The 17,135-nt window shown below is 44.3% G+C and overlaps 1 protein-coding gene and 1 long non-coding RNA gene across 5 annotated transcripts in view; one reads left to right on the top strand and one right to left on the bottom strand.

Annotated features, from left to right (window-relative positions):
- The window catches only part of Lcp2 (lymphocyte cytosolic protein 2), a 41,547-nt gene extending 34,661 nt beyond the window's left edge, over positions 1-6,886 (bottom strand). The window contains exons 1-2 of one of the 2 annotated variants that reach the window (XM_040748441.1): positions 6,496-6,886; positions 2,349-2,411 (exon numbers count right to left, since the gene is read on the bottom strand). In XM_040748441.1, the coding sequence (XP_040604375.1) occupies positions 2,349-2,411; positions 6,496-6,573 (141 nt within the window). In that variant the 5' untranslated portion in view covers positions 6,574-6,886. The remainder of the gene's footprint in view (positions 1-2,348; positions 2,412-6,495) is intronic. The other variant, XM_040748440.1, reaches the window with a different exon arrangement.
- A 4,300-nt stretch (positions 6,887-11,186) lies between these two features.
- Positions 11,187-16,890, top strand: LOC110341227. Of its 3 annotated transcripts, none has more exons than XR_002383114.2 (4): positions 11,191-11,326; positions 11,582-11,651; positions 11,954-12,257; positions 14,396-16,890. It is a non-coding gene; the product is annotated as an uncharacterized LOC110341227 (long non-coding RNA). The 3 variants fall into 3 exon arrangements; XR_005878152.1 differs by having other exon boundaries at positions 11,193-11,326; positions 11,954-15,297; positions 15,736-16,890; XR_005878153.1 differs by having other exon boundaries at positions 11,187-11,326; positions 11,954-16,890.
- Positions 16,891-17,135: the final 245 nt, after the last annotated feature.

Genomic DNA, 17,135 nt, shown 5'->3' with positions numbered 1-17,135 from the left:
TTACTGGATGAGGTCTCCAGAATAATGGTAATTTTTCACTTTTTTGTTTTAACAAAGGGCAAAGTCACCAAACACCATGCACCTTACTCTCTGCCTTTCCCCTCTTCCTCTGCCTAATATATGTTTATATTACCTAGAGTTGGAGTGGCCAGCTTGGAGTGATAAGCACAAAACCCTTAGCTTTAACATAGGCTGAATGGGGCCTACGGTCAGGGCTTCCTCCAGAAGTTGCTCAGCCCTGAGTGTCCACTTGTACATATGTTAGTGCTTGAGAAAGACCACATACATTCCCAGTTAACCCGTCAAGTACTTCCCTCCTTTACAAAGCACAGCATCCCCTTTTCTCACCAGAAAACAATCCACTCTTCTCTGTATTGAACCTCAGTGGCATTAAAACAGATGGGGGGTGGATACCAGCTCCCACATTGAAGAAGGAAGAGAAATGAAAGGAGTGAGGAAGAGGAGAGGGGAGGGATGGCAAGCACTGTTGCCTTCAATAGCAGAATAGTCCTGGATATTTCAGAGCTGGCGGGGTATGAGTTGAGTAACTAGAGCTTCCATTAAGACTTTCAAAGTGAGCCCAGAGCACAGTGCATTTCACTAGGGCAGGCACTGGGTTCTCCCCCCTAGTCTGGCTCCTTCTACCCCCTTTGCACTCCCTCCTGTTCACAGGGTGAGTAGGATGTGCTGCTTCCTCTGAAGGGCTGATAGGTCCCAGAGATTGGAACAGAGGAGATGCTGTTTAGATACCATCTCTCAACCAAGGAAACAACCATCTTATCAAGTCACTTCAAGCCTGACACTCACATAGAGTGTTGGGGAGAGTCATGTAACTGAGAAATGCCACTATTATCCCCAACTGTGACCCTGCATAGTGTGTACAGTCAGTGCAGGATGAAGCAAAGGGGAATTAGGGTCAAGGGACAAATGCTTACTCAAGGTTAGCCAGGACAACAAGGCAACCATCACTCTCTTCAAAGAGGTTGCCCTCCCTCTGTACGCAAAGTAGTGTCCCTTTTATAAGTGCTAAAGCATCAGAATGAAGCATACAGACTTACTGTGGTTGCATGAATAGCAGCAATAAGACTCAGGGAATTCTATTCATTCAAAACTCCATATGAACAAAACAACAGCAAAGCCTTTGCCATATAGGACTAAGCATGCTTTAGTTTAGTCGTTAATTTGTAATTTAAGACAAAAATCTCCACATCTCTACATGTGTTTCCTCATTTGTAAATGAGGTGGTTGAAGATATCTGTGCAGGTATCTTTCTGCTAAAAACAGCTTCATGAAGGCAGGAATCTTTATATATTAATGATTTCTCTATCCCCAGCATACGACATTGCCTAGGATAGGAAAGGAACTCATCTCAGGGTGAGACTTCAGTGGTTCCCAGAAAGGAGAATCAAATTGCAGGTGGTAGTGAGATCGCCATGACTAAAGACTTTGAAGCAGAGCAGGGTGGGGAAGCAGTGTCAGAAATGGGTTAGTGTGTTGTGTAGCAAGCTGCAGCATATGACATCTTGTCCCCTTTCAACTAGCTTGAGGTCTCATGATCAAGTTTCTTTGCTATGACATAAAGACACACAATTTGATTGCCCTTCTCACTCTGAATCTGAGGATATCTCCCATGAGACCTTTAAATTCATTTTCTTCCCTTTTTAAAGAGTGAAGCAAAGTGCCCAGAAGGGACAGCTTGAAACAGTGACAGTTTGCTCTTAATGCACAGGCAAAATATTATCTCTGGGAAATGATGAGGCAACCTCCCTGACAGCCAAGTGCCTCTGCCTTCATTGTAACTGAGTCATTTTCGCTTCAGTGGCTTGGATTCAACATGGACCTGAACCATGAGCATGTATTTAAAGCCTGTGGAATTATATCAGAGTGGGGGAAGCACCCTCACATATTTGTTTACAGTCAGTATACATATTCTGTAATAAGGAGGAAATGAAGAGGAAGAGGGTTGGCCACCCTTTTAGTTCACTCAGTGGATGTATATGCAGAGTTAGCAACCAGGAGTGAAAACTCCCAGTTCTTCAGTAGTATCTCCTGCTACCCTCTCTGTACTTCTCAGAGTATACATGGCAGCTGAACAGAATTTCAAGGTATTACTTTGGAGTATATCTTGCTGTCTATATAAGAGCTTACAGGGCTCCTGAACAAGACATTAATAGTTGGTGAGAGAAACCTATCAACCCTTTGATCAAAACTAAGGGCTTAATGGGACATTGACCGCAAACATTGACCATAGGCAGCCTCGGGGAACAGGTAGATCAGTTGGCCCTAAAGCTGATGGGCAGAACACAGCATGTTTTCAGTTTCAGTGTGTGAAACTGGACAGAGCTTACCAAAAACCGAGCGCCATCAATGTGGTATTTCTTCACCGCCTTCTCACAGTCCCTGTAGTTCAGCTGCACAGAGAAGAGCAAGGTGCCATCAGTGCCACAGGCGCCTGGTCTCCCCCTTTTTTGCCTCCACCCGAGCTTAGCAATATGTGGTACCTGTGGCTAGCCAGCCCCTTCCTGATCCTTTGTATAACAGAAGGACCAGGTCCCCACCTCAATACCCCCTGGAACAGTCTGAAATGGAGAAATTGTGTACTCTAGTCCTTGGTACCAGAACCTCTTGAAAGACACTGTTTTCAAAGCCCCAGAAGGGTGATCACATTGTAGTCAGGAAAGCATAAAGGGACTGAAAGAAGAATCCAAACTCTAGACCCTGTCGCCCAAAGGTGATCTCAGTGACCATATCAGTCATTTATGCCTAGCCCATTTCTAAACATGATGGAGGAATTAACTCACATTCAGTCTTGTTAGTGTGACTTTTTTCCCCTCTTAAATGACCTAAAACGACACCACAAACACTCTCTGGTACTATGACAAACTTGTTTTAAATTTACTAAATAACTCCTATAATTTTTAACCATTGAATGTTCAGGCCATCTCTCTGGCCACCATTTCAGCAATGAGATCAGCAGCTGCTAGTTAGCACCGGATGGGATACTCTGCTTGTAGTAGGCCCTGATCCCACCCCAAAGCAGCTGTAAATTACTTAGTCCTCCAGTTTCATGGGTAAAGGATGAAGAGACACAGAGAGCTAAGAAACTTCCATGGGTGGAAGGTGACATAGGTGACAACTGAGCTTCAGAACTTGGCTTTAAAGTTTCCATGAAGACTAGTTTTTAAGTAACATCACTTACATAGGTTCATAAAGGTAATAATCAGGGGTACATCCAAATGCACCATCTGGATAGCACATACTGCCCAGTGGACACTCTTTTGCCTAACTTTTTCTACATAAAGTAAATTGTTGAAGTCAAGTTCTCGGGACAGAGTGCTAGCATCAACAGAGGTAAGTGTTTGTAAGGCTACGGTTGGTTACTTTTCCAAAGCTAATCTATGGGTGGGCTGCACCCACCCGCTTTGTCCTCAATAGCCCAAAACTTCATGTCAGAAATAGTTCCAAGATTGAGGTCTGATGTACTTAAGGTGAAATATTTTTCTCTGAGGACCTCACAAGCAGTTAGTCCAACCTTCTAAGGAGGAAATTTTAAAATCAGGTTCTTATCTATGACACCCCCAAAAAATAGCATAAAAAAAGTAAACAAAGATGGGTGTGGTGGCACACACCGCTCATCTTAGCATCCAGGAGAATTAGGCAGGAGGACAGGATTGCTGTCAGTCCAAGAGCAACCTGGGCTATCCTTCACGAATCAGTCACAATAATAATAATAATTTTACAATATAATTGCTGCCACCTCCTTATCTAGAAGGGCAGACTGAAGACCACACTTGGGAAGCTGATTTATAGGTCAGTGTTGAGGGCAGGCAGCATCTGGAGCTGTCTCCTTGAACCATATGCATGGTGTGTAGTTGGCTTTTGGAATTGTCAGCTTCCTTTAATTCATTTCACTGCCATCACTATCAGATGGATTGCCATGTCTTCAGAGTGCCAGTTTTGATTCTAAAACAAAGCTAGAGTTATAGCCTTGAACCTAGATAGCTGATGCAATTCAGTAATATCTGAGTCTTGGGACATAAAATCTGTGTTTCAACAAGCACCCTAAGTAATTCTTACAAGCATCTAAGATACAAGTCTTAGCACTGACCAAGTGGTTATTCAGCTTTGTAGATGGCAGGAACTGGGGCCCAGAGAGAAGGGTCTGGCTTAAGGTCACACAGTGAGGCAGAAACCCAACAGAATTAGAACACGTGCCTATGAGCCAGTGACTATACCACATGGCCCAGGAATGCTCTCCTCCTAGGCCTAAGCCAATTGGAGGAGTTAAGGACATGCAGACTATGGCCTTAATCCTCTTGGTTTTCATCCCCAGTACAGGGCAAGGCACACACATATCTGAGGCAATAGGACACAAAGCCTCACCAGCCTGTCCCTACCTCCCCAGTCAGGTTCTGGTTAGAAAATCAGGATAAAGGTGGGGTATAACTTGGAATTCAATACCTCGAACACATTTCCTTTCAAACTCACCTCCACCTCATCCGATTAGTTACTGCTAATAACTCTATTTTAGGTAAGTTGAGGTACAGAGAAGCAAATTAAAGAAAAAGAATTCTCCAAGCTAGCTGGGAAGGGTACAACTCAAACCAAGGTGTATCTGACTCCAGAGCTGGGTAGAAGTTTCAGTGGCCCAACCCAACTCCTTATGTAGACATTACACTTGCTGATCAGTTCTGTAAATGATACATTGACATCCAAGAGCATCCTTAAGTGGCTCTGTGTTCATTTCACAGAGTGTCTTCTCGGGGACCAATGAGCTCAGGGTCTCATCTGTGTCTGTGGCAGGGGCTGGGGTTGGGGTGGGGAGGGGTCTTTCCCTCCAGAAGGTGAGGCCTGTCCCTGGAATGTGACTCTTACTAAGGTCCATGATCTCCAAGAAGAAACCTCCCCTTCTCTTAGCTCAAGCGCCATGGTGTCTGCCAGACCTACCTAAGGCGCACACTGTGCTGAAGGGAACTTGACCCATATGTTATCTGTGGCACCATGGGATTGCATAATACCTTGTTACACTTGAACATGGGGCCTCTTGGTCCCTGCCCGGACTTCCCTGCCTTAATTCTCAATCCCATTCTCACTGCTCTATTGAAACAATTCACTACTTCACCCCACCATGGCAAATTCGCCCTTCTGCCCTAACTTACTTCATTTTTAGTTAAGAAAAGTAACTTTAAAAACATGCTTCAAAACTCTAATTGTCTAATCATATTTCCACCCATGGTGTTGAAAGAGAAGTTTATAATGACCTTATGGGGAGAAAGTAACCAAAATAAGATTTACAAAAAAAAGTGGCAAATACCAGGATCTGTAGGGCAGTGCTCCTACCATGCCTTGCCCAGTACAGAATGCTCACATTTTCTTCTGTAGTTTGGGAAGGAACCATCATGTTTATTACAGGTTTAGTTATACAACCCAAGGAGCCTATTCTACCTCTTGGATCTCTGTTTCTTCAGAAAAAAATATAAGGCAAAGTAGATGACTTCTAGGTCTTAGTTTTAGGACCTCATCTTCCTCGCTGCCTGGAGTATCAGTGGAATGTGAGGCCAGCCTACAGAAATGGGGACAATAGAAGCTCCTGTCTTTCATAAGACATTTTAGCTCTTCTGTATGGGTGCTTTAGAGGAGTCAGGTACCTTAGGATACGTTTAAACAGACTTGTGGTCCTCATTAGCAGATAACTGATCAAGGACCTTTGACTATCTCCTCCTAGCCTAGAAGCAGAACACTGTGGTACAGCTTGACTTGTAACTCTGCTGAGATTTCCCATTGTGTCCCTAACTATTCTGCAGCTCATGTTTGCTTTTCTGGGCTGCATTCAAGGATTCTCATAAAGCTCTGGTGAGACTCCAGCCAATAAAGAGACTCTAGCCCTCTTCCAAGATCATGGACAATGGATGATAAAATATCATTGTTCATCTAGCCATCTGTTCACCCCTTCTGTCCTGCTTATCCATCCCTCGTACCCCAGAAGTTCATATCTCCTTTTATCATAAGAAGACTTCACCATAATCATTCTCTGCATTTCAGAGCATGTGATATAAAGCTAAATAAGCATGATTCCAATCCAACCTTATCCATTAATATTTGAGAGCTTTGGACCACTTAAACTCAAGAGTTGACTTTAGTTGAATGAAATAGTGACCTTGAGATGCAACACTGTCGGTGCATAACATTAGTATGGTAACACTGAACGCATATTACAGTGGGTTGTGTCTAAGAGGACACAGACTGTGGAGCACTGGATACATGCTTGTATGTACTAGGGGCTTATGCACGGGAGGGTCCCCTCCCCAATCTTTCTCTACAGTACACATGGCCCATAAAGTTCAGTAGTCTGCCTCCCAGGAAGGTAGCAACTGCAGGTATTAACTCCAGCTATATTTTATATCTTCCATATTCCATCCAGATTCTGCCTCCACTCTGCCCCCCCCCACTGAAGGCATACCAGCACAACCAGAAGCACAAGAGTGAAGGACTCACCTTCCTGAAATAATCAGCGAGGCTGTCCGGGTTCCAGGCTAGGACCTCTGAGCGAAAAGGCACATTCTTCAAGGCCATTGCTGCTGTTCGGGGAGCTCACAGGCTGGAGAGAGCTGCTGCAGCCATGAACAGAGACCCAGAGTGCTGTGGTGTCCTCAGCTCTTCCAAATCCCAACTACACTCAGGAACACCCTTGTTGAACGGGCACCGTTTCTGCTGTAACCAGATCCTAAGAAGCAGCGGCTTCCCCTGTGAACAAATATGGTCTCTTCTCAGAAAACGGCTCAGCTAGTTTCCTTTACCACTTCCTCTGCTGACTTCTAAATAAGTAAACAAGGAAGGCCAGCTCTGTGGACTCAGTACAGAGAGTACAGAGAGAGAGAGAGAGAGAGAGAGAGAGAGAGAGAGAGAGAGAGAGAGAGAGAGAGAGAGAGAGAGAGAGAGAGAGAGAGACTGGTAATTTCCCACTGGTCCAGACACTCTAGCCAAGTGGGGACTTAAACTCAGTTCCAGTAGTTTTTTTCCACTAAATTCTAGACACTCAAAGCGGGACACTACACTCCTGCATGACTGGGTCAACACAGATAAGAGTCTCTTTTGACAGTTCCCTAAAATTATCTACAATATCATCCTCTAGTGAACTGTGGGGAAGGAAGATGGTCTCATCATGTTCTCCAAACTACTTCCCCACCAGTTTGTTTCTATTGAAAGCTGAGGCACCTTCAGCTGCTTCTCTGTGTTAAGATGAGTGGGTGGGTCTTGGTGAGTGAGGCAGCCAGGCTCTGAGTGGTGAAGGGTGCAAGGAAACAGAAGACTATCTACGTTTCTGATATGAATGTGTCTGTACTGTAATCTTGGGCATGGAGTGACTAAAGAGACTAGTATCAGTTCAGGACACCCCAAGACCAAGTTCTCAGGACAAAGGATATTTATTTACCCCAGAGGGGCAAATGGCAGGGAATAAGAGACAAAGGTAAGAAAAATACAGGAAGAGAAGGGAGGGGTATTTGTCCAAAAGGAGACAGACCTGACCTATAGGAACATGATGGTTTATGAAGGTAAGAGGGGAAATCCTGTGTTAGGATTAGGTGTTTAATTTTATTGGGCACTTTAATTAGGTGAGCCAAAGGGGCCTTTTGATTTCTGGACTTCAATACTTTGAGAGCTGGACAATGGTAGTCAGCCTCAGGAGGAGGAAGTGACCCCAGCTTTAGGAATGTAATCTAACAGTTTTGAGCAAGGCAGAAGCATTGGGAGAAAGGGCAAGACCTGCTAGAGCCATGTTTATTATGTTCAGACCAGCTGGAGTCCCTTAAGTGACAGTCTAGGTAACAAGTTTCCATATCTACAAGGAAGGAAAACAGAGGACTTATACACATACAGCTTTAATGTCTTTGCTAGGCAAATGTAAAAATAAAAAGTTTAAAGCATTGTTATTGGTGGTACAATACCTTCCATACACTGTGCTTTCTCACTTTATATTCTGTCTACTATCGTTTCTTTCATTTGGTATTGAGTCTACCATATATCTAGCCAAAGGGTACATTCCCTGGGCACAGGAGATGGGAATCTGTTGCATCCTCCTTTAGTTTTAGACTCTGAAAAGATGTCATAGACTGAAACAATCCTTAACAGTGAGTGAGACCTGAGGCTAAAATCAAATGTATTGGTGCAATATGGCAACCTGTAAGCACAGGTTAGCCAGTGTTCCATATGTACATGCACATACAAGCCTGCACATATGGGAATGCACTGGCTCACACATGTGCACAGCTCTCTATTCCAATGTTTGAATGTTTGAAGGTTTCTCAAGGGTAGCTTTAGTCATATATGCTTTCCATTTTATACATACTACAGGAGGCCCTGCTGCCTCTAGTATCTGTCTCATTACCTGTTTGTGAGCCTAAATGAGATACAGATGAAAGTTTGGACTCAGTACTGGAAAGTGGTCCATGATGGTGATCTGCAGGAGGCATCAACCTTGGTAGCTTACATTAAGTGCTCAACAACTGTTGATGCTCAATGAACCACTGCCCTGCTGCTCCAAAGCTCCCTGACTAGAGAGAGACATTGTTTCATTCTTCAAATCAGCAGCACATCAGCCATGATGGATGAAAGTCACTTTTAAGTAAAGAAGACATCATGGGGTGAAATGGGTTTTAGGCAGAGCCTTGGGGGTGGAATATATAGGTGAAGATTCTGAACCTCACCCAATCAATCAGTCAAGATCTCTCAAGATAGAGAATTTCTGTGGAAAGGAACATTCCAGATCATCCTTAAAAGTAAAAGCAAAAGCAGGTTTTCTGTTTTGTTTTGTTTTTGGTCAGCATTGTGTTTTTTAATATTGTTCACCCAACTCAGGGTTTTAAAAAAACAAGATAAATGGAAGATAGAATAAAATATTGTTAAATATTCACCCCTTTGGGAAAAAATATCCAATAAAAGTGGCAAAGATGAACAATCCATGGGGACCAGTGACAACATAGCCACAGAAGCCAGAAACGAAGGTAATGATAGTGAAGGTATTAGAGGTGCAAGGCCCCAGGAAGCCCCCCATCCAGTGTGTCAAAGGATATGCAGAGAACTTTATACTAACTATCCCTGGTGACTGGCAGTTATTACATCTACTTCACCGCAGAGAGAAATAAGTTAGAGTGGAGAAGCCATTTGCTTGCTCCCTACGTCCTCCAAGTAGCTTATGCGCCCTGGTCTTGTCATGGTGTACATCTGTTGCTGGTTGAACACATGTATATAGAATCTGCAGACTCAGAAGACCAATCAAGGTTCTTGTATGCTTTGCTAATGCCCAGAATAGAGTCAGGATTCAAACTAAGTCCTATCTGCAGAGCCTGCAGAGTAAGCCCCCGTGTTCATGGGGACAGTTTATGGCCGGCAGTTCACGAAGGGCAGTTCACGAAGGGCTAGTGAGCTGCTGATCTGAAATGTCTTTAATAGTGTGCCCCCTGCCCATTGGACCACAGACCCATACCTCAGATAAGGCATCGGGGCAGAGAGAGAGCAGATGATGAAAGGGGAAGTGTGTTGCCTCAGGCCTAAAGACTGTCCTCTTCCTATCCCTGGGTGATTTCTCAATAGTTGTAGGTTTCACATCTCCTGTGTCTGGTTGAAGTGTTCCAGAAACTCCCAAGGCAGTGCAGCTCTGAAGAACAGCTCTCAAGAAGCAGGACAGTGTGTGTGACAGTGTATCATCTCTCTTGTTCCATTGAAGTAGGCAGGCCTTTGTATTTATGCCAAGGCAGAAGTGGTATCAGGAAGGCAAGAGTTTGGTGCATATCAAGGTGTCCTTCTGTTGACTTTGAGCATGAAGCAGATAACAGGCGGGGAATTAGCTAAGGTCCAGCATTGGAAGCAAAGAAGACTCGCTGATGGGGCAACTGGTCCCACCCCCATCTCTTTCGACCAAAACCAGGTAGAGAAACCCAGTTGTTTACGAAGAAACAAGTTGAAAGATTAGCCAAAGCAAGAGATTGCTTCTGGAATCTTTCATAGGTACTGAAATCTGTCAGAGCACAAGTTCCTTATGTAAAATGGTGTGGTTGTTATAGCTAATATGTATACACCCTCTCACATACTTTGAGCCATTTCTAGAAGACTGATATTACCTAAGGATACCAATGCTGTGTGTAGCTGTGATACTCTGTTGTTTGGGGAATAATGACAAGGAGAATAACCTCTACCCACATTCAGTTTGGATCCAATTTTTTAAAATATTTCCCATCTGTTGCTGGTTGAACACATGGATATAGAATCTGCAGACCCAGAAGACCAACCATATGTCTGAAGGTAAAAGCAACACATGGAAAGCACTGAGCCGGGGCAGTGGCAGGGGCTCATAGAATAGGAATTGAGAAGCTGTGGGAAAGAAAGCAATGCTTGCAGTATGTGTGACTGTTGGAACATAGGGCAAACCCAGATTTATAGCATCCACCCACCCACCCCGTTCCCTCCACTTCACAGCAGAATCACAGGGCAGAGGTGATAACCGCCAATCTTGATGACTAGTTTTGGAGGTGAGAAATAAAAGAGTGGGGAGCTGCTGCTCCTGCGTGTGCTGTGGAGGAAGGATCCTGGAGAACTGCCCTATGAGGACCAGGGAAGAGAGAAGAGTAGAGGCTTCATACATGAGAATATGTTGCCCTTCTAAGGGAAGAGGCTAAGGGAATTTCCCCCACCATCCTTAGGGGCAGACAGTAAAAATAGCACCTGTTCATTCTGGATGACAAAAGGTGATGGAGGAGAGCCATGGGGGTCCTTCACAGAACCTGACACCTCATACTATGGCGCAGAACAAAGATTATCTTCCAAACAGTGCAGGGAACAGGGGACAGTCACCTCGGGAGGCCCAGTACTTCCTAGCACTCCTTAGAGCTGCAGAATAGAAGATGATAAAAATGGACTTGCATGGCCCCGTGCCAGCCCTTCTCCAGATAACATTCACCCTGTCTCCGCAGTCTCTGAGAGCTCCCTCCCACTCATCCTGGATGCTAGTCTCACCTCCCTTATCCATGGATAACACGGGAGGAAAATGTGAGTGAGCTGCCCTAGGCAAGGCAAGGCAAGGACCAGTAACATTTTCCACTTCCTTCTGGCTGACAATTGCTTTCTATCTTTTTTTTTAGGTCTCCTTGCTTTGATTCTCTTGCTCTGCTGTTCAGCTGAGGTACCTCAGAAGTTAAAGGTGAATGGGAGGAAGTCCTTATTTGGACTTCCTGTCAAACCTCAACCGTCTTCTCTATCCTATGTTTCATTTTGCTCGCCGGAACTCAGATAAGTGTGTTACAGAGAGAGAACGCCCCACGTGCCAGGAAGGGTGAGTGGCTGTGGGCAGGGGCAAGAGAGAGGGGCCAGCTTCTCTGCCTAATAGATGAGAAACCTTTGCTTTTGTCCGTGGACAAGCTGGACCGTGGCAGGGTTGGAGGAGGAGGAGATGGAGCATGAGAATAAAAAGCAAAAGGGATTTAAGCCCCTGGCAACAAAATCACTTTCGTCTAGCTGCCTCTCATGGTAAAGGGAAGGTTTGAGGTTAAAAAGAATGACAAGATTAGGGGATTGGTGTGTGTTTTAGGTGAAGTCGAAGTATTGAGAAAGTCTACTACCTCTTCCCAGGGACCTCCATGGTATGGAGCGAAGAAATGGTAGGTGGGCCTTTACTCATTACACCATGTAACTCTCACAGCCACCGCACCAGAGGGGATTCCGGCATGTGTACCCACTTTATAAATGGAAAAGAGGGGTGGAGGAAGAGTATTTGCTTATTGAAAGCCCCACAGAGGGCCAGAGGGAGAATGTGGGGTCTGATGCCAAGAGAGACTCAGTTTCCAGGGGTAGAAACCTTACAGCCGAGACACCAGCATCACCTGGTGATGGCCAGGCTTCAAAGCCCTTTTCCTTTGTGTTCTTCTAAAATAATGACTCTATGTTTGCACATGCTCTCTAGTGAGGAAGGAGGAACAAGCCAAGCGAGTCTGATGCTGTGTTTGGCGTACAGGCTGCTCTGTAAACGACACAGCTCTGTAAACGACACAGCTCTGCAAGCAGAGACACACAGCACCTCTGCACCAGAGTGATTTGGAGTTGAGGTGCTGGAGGAGAAGGGGAAGCTGAGGAAAGAAAAAGACCATCAAATTCCACCCTTCCCATTGGGTGCCCCAATGAGGTCTGAGTCACCGCCTGGCTCTTGACATTCCAAGCTTGCTTCTGAAAACTGTGCCTCAGGTATGTGAGGGCCCTGGATCCTTCAGGTAGGTTTCCTTGCTATATGATGCCTATATCCTTGGGGCCCTAATTTTGCAAGAACAGTTGCACATTACTGTTCAGTTTTCTCCTACAATATGACAGGGAATAAAGCAGGCAGCCTAGAGTAACTACATAGTGGACCACAGGCTGGCAGGTGGCTAAGCCCCACCAGTGGAGTGTCTGACTTTAAATTCCTTTTAAAATCACCCGATCTTTATATTTTTATTTCATAGAGCTAGAATTGAACCTGGAACCTTGCACATGCTACAGCCCCAGCTCTTCTTGTCTTCCGTAGCATGCGGCTAAGGCTTAACATCCTTCATGGTGCATTTGTTGATAAATGAAGCTGTTAGTATTACATGCCTGAGCTATACCTGATGCAACATAAGAAACATTTCCCGTTTATTTACCTTCCCCAGACAATGCCAGTGCTTCCTTTCTGTGCTAGCATGCCACGATCCTCGCAGTGGCTGATTTAATTCTGTCTGCCTCTCTTTAGAGACAGATACAAAATAAACACAAATAATCCTGCAGCGAGGATGTATTCTGCAAAGCTCCTGTGGAGTACCATTGGAGGGTGATCAGACTGGTTACCAGGGAACAGGAATGCTGCTGAGAGCAGAAAGAGCTCTGTTTATAGGATGTTGAGTAACAAGTGCACCTTGGGGCCCTGCCTAGAGAATAAAAATGCAAGGGTATCCTTAACCTGTTCCCACCTCCTTGTGTTGATGAGTCAATCTTTTCCCTGCCTTGTTTCATATGCCTCTGTTGTAAAATTCCCTGGTCCTCACTTGTCCCCAGCAAATGGTAACTCCTTTTGCTTCTAATAAGAAACCACAATCCTGCCTGCAGAACACAAGGTGGGAGGGGAGTGCGTGAGAATGACAGCCATATCATCAGCTCAGTTCAGTAACTGCTGAGGCCCAACTGCTGGGGAGTGAGACCCCTTCAGTTCACTGCTTCATCCTCCCCTAGCAGAACCGGGCCTCTGTAGGTCTTTAGCCAGGGAGATGACATAGGTCCCCAGCTCTAAATAAAACTTAGGCTAGGCCAATAAAAACACCAGGTTCTCATAAGCAAGCTTCCACCTCTCCAACCACTCGCCACCATTGTTCCTTGCTACCTACTATCTCACTTTGGCTCTTCTTTAAAAGGGAAATGCTAGTTTTCCAATCAGCACACAAAGTATTCCATTTCATTATGGATTTTTTTCAGGGAGAAATCAGTATTCAGAGATTTAATTCGATGTTAGACTCTGAAATCTTCTGGCAAACTAGAAGAAATCCTGTACCTTTGATTCTCTTATCTCATATGCATATACATGCTGTCCTAATTATTTCTGTTGTAAGGATAAAAATATCCAGTTTGGGGGTACAGTCCACTGTGGTGGTGAGGTCATAGCAGCTGAATCTGCTATAGTCATTGTGGAATTTTTTATAATACATTGTTTTAATTGATCCTCTTCCCCCGTTTCTCTCCACCAACCAATCTCCCCAATTTGTACCTTTCCACCCCAGCAATCCCCTTTTGTCTTTCATGCCAGTGTGTAGTTTCTCATTTTAAAAATTGTATTTTTATGTGAAAGATCTCTTTGCCTGCACACATGTATGTACACCATGTGTGTGTCTGGTGCCCACAAAAGTCAGAAAAGGTGTCAGATCCCATGAAACTGGAGTTATAGACAGTTATGAGCTACCAAAGGGGTGCTGGAATCTAAACCCATGTCCTCTGAAAGAACATCAAGAACTCTTAGCCTCCAGAGACATCTCTCCAGTCCATGTCAGATGTATTCTATCACACCCCCTCTTTTCCCCTCACACAGGCCGTTCTGCATGTGTTTTCATTCTGTGGTTCAGGAAGTCTCAACCAGACCATTCCAAGCCCAGAATTCCCCAAATGGAAACATCCTCTGACATAGAGGGGAGGTTTGCTCCCATTTTGTCAGCATCCAGGGTGAATCTGGGACCACAGGAGGGACAAAGCTCCAACAGAATCAGTTCCTCAGTCTTGGATTTTCTTCCTCTAAAGTTTGAAGCTCAGGCTTTCATTTCTTTCCAAAGACAGAACGTAAGAAGGGTGAATCCTCAGACTACAGCTGAGTGGCCTTGAATGACCCACTCAACTTTTTCTTTCTGTGCCTTAGTTTCCCTACAAGGTTGGGGAGACCTAAATCACAGGCTTGGCTTCTCCGGTGCTTCTGAAGACTGAAATGAAGTGGTAAGCTTGCTGTCCGTGACAGTCCTTGCTGGAAAGTAGGAGAAGAATGAACGAAGGACGTTGTGTCCAATGCTGAAAGACAGAGCGATATGATGAAGCTGTCCTTGGAGATGGGGAAAGGGACACAAGCCAAACATGGGCGATTTCTGCAATCTGCTGGAGGCCAGGAAAAGGATGCTGCCTTAGAACCTGGAGAAAGGAGGAGAACCCTTGGTTTTATCTCAAGGAGATGCATCTCGATTGTTGTTGATCAGAGAATTGTATGATAATCCCATTTGTATTGTTGTAAATCTCAGGTTTTCGACCTATAGGTCGTGACCACTTTTGGGTTGTATGTCAGATATTTATATTATGATTCATACGAGTAGCAAAATTTGCAGTTAAGAAGTAGAAATGAAAAATTTTAAGGCTAGGGTTACCACAACATGAGAAACTGTATTAAAGGGTCTCAGCATTAGGAAGGTTGAGAACCACTGATCTAAGTTATTGTAGCAATAGGAAACTAATTCATCAACTAACTTAAAAAAACTACCCCTATCAACTGTGTCACCTCCAATGACCCATCTACCTCCTCCTCAATGCCCCTAGTTTCTGGGTACACTGGCCCTCTTGTCCAATAGCCGCCTTCCACAAGCAATATGCCCACTATCTAGAACCACCACACTTGGACCCCTTTGTTGATACAAGGAGTGGTGATGGCCTGCTTCCTGCTGGACTGGGGATTCTAAGCATTCAATAATTCAGCAGAGAAACCAGGAAACTACTGTCCAAAGGATTGTTTGCCTTCGCAGATACCATCGTTTAGCAACCAGGACATTCAGCTACAAGGTGAGCAGTGCAACATGTGCCACTTTCTGATAGAGACTGGGCTGGCTGAGGATGATCAGCTGGACACTCATGAGTTTTGAGTGCTTGTGCCTCTCTGAAGCTTAAGTGAGCATGTCCTTGCAGTGAAAAGAATGTCCCTTCTGTCCCTTGTCATGGATTAAAAACCTCACAGTTCATATAATATAATCATTTGGGGTCTGCATCCTTTCAGCTTGTACCAGTGTAAGGCCTTCATGAAATCAACTAAACAGACTGGTAGGTAGGTAGGTAGGTAGATAGATAGATAGATAGACAGACAGACAGACAGACAGACAGACAGACAGACAGACAGACAGACACCATGTAAGCCGAACAAACCACGTCTTTTGGTTGCAGGAGCTTCATGCCACTCTGAGGACTGCTGAAAGATGTTTGTTGTTTGTTTTTTTTTAATTGCAGTGAGTGATTTGAAATCATCAGCAGGAACCCCATGACCTACTCAGGCAGTGAAGGACTCAAGATGACACAACTATGACTCATGGCAGGGGTGCTAAGCCTTAGAGCAAAGCTCGCATCCTCATGTCTGTGAGGCGAATGGAGGTAAACTGTGTCTGACTGTGTGGCAGTCACGTGGATGAACTTGTCAGTTACATAAGCACACTGAACATGGGTTTGAGGAGGAAGAAAAGGCAACTTAAGGGGCCACTGTTTTCTACTCCTTTAAGCAAGGATAGGAATGATGCAGGCACACTTAAGGTTAACTGTAGGTGTGTCCTTCAGAACTTTTAACCTTGTCCAACAAGAGACTATAAGATCTAAGACTCAACGCATCATGCTAGGCTCTTTGCTGGGTACTGTTGTCAGTTCTTTCACCTACTTCCCATACCCACGTCGCTTGATTGTTTACACACCAGCAATGTCCATCAACACAGTGCCATGCTTAGAGCTGAACCCTGGGAAATGGATCCAGAGACTTCCATTATAGAGAGATGGGGTCCTAAAGGGTCTTGGCTCCACAGTGACAACCGTTGGCATATTTTAGTTAGGGATGCTCTGTTTGGACCACGGTGTTCCTTCCTGCTCCATTCCAAGATAATTCTTTTGAAACCATACTGTCTTCCATTTGTCTCAGTCTTCAGTCAACTCATAGGGATATCAGCACTCTTAACTCAGCCAGATACCTTGCTGGTCTCCCATAAAAGCCGTTGCCATTGTGCCTCTGTAACCTTGTTAAAGCTCCATACTTAATTCAACTCACTTACTCATTCATTAAACAAATATTTGTTAATCATCTGCTTTGTGACAAAGAATTCAATGGGCAAGAATTAACTAACAACACTGTTGGTCTAAAAGGGCCCAACAGGTGATAATAATGGATAATTTATTAGCATTTATATTTACTTTGTGTCAGACTAACCTTAAGCCATATGTGTATATATTATATATGTATGATATATCATCTTTTATAGTGCATAGAATTATAACTTATATACAATATGCATAATAATGTACATACATATGTATTCAGTTTTCTTTATACATGGGTTGTATCAATAGAGTCAAATTGTGGATTGAAAACATTCAAAAGATAATTAAATCTGTTACTTACATGTAGACCTTTTCTTTCTTGGCATTCTCTAAACCACTTAGTTAATAATTATTTACATTGCATTAGACGTTCAAGTCATACAGAGATGATTTGAAGCGCATGAGAGGATGTGCATTGATTGTATAAGATACAGAATGTGATGCTTCCATGGATGGTGAAACTAGTTCCCCAAAGGCACTCATGAAGCCCCATGAAGTACTTCCCAAACAGCAAGATGATGAGGCTGAGACACAGAGCAGTCCCATTCCTA

The sequence above is a fragment of the Mesocricetus auratus genome, unplaced genomic scaffold (assembly GCF_017639785.1).
Source record: "Mesocricetus auratus isolate SY011 unplaced genomic scaffold, BCM_Maur_2.0 Super-Scaffold_100007, whole genome shotgun sequence".
NCBI classification, from domain to species: domain Eukaryota; kingdom Metazoa; phylum Chordata; class Mammalia; order Rodentia; family Cricetidae; genus Mesocricetus; species Mesocricetus auratus.
The sequence above is the reverse complement of the archived record's forward strand: the minus strand, read 5'-3'. Positions and strand labels throughout refer to the sequence as shown.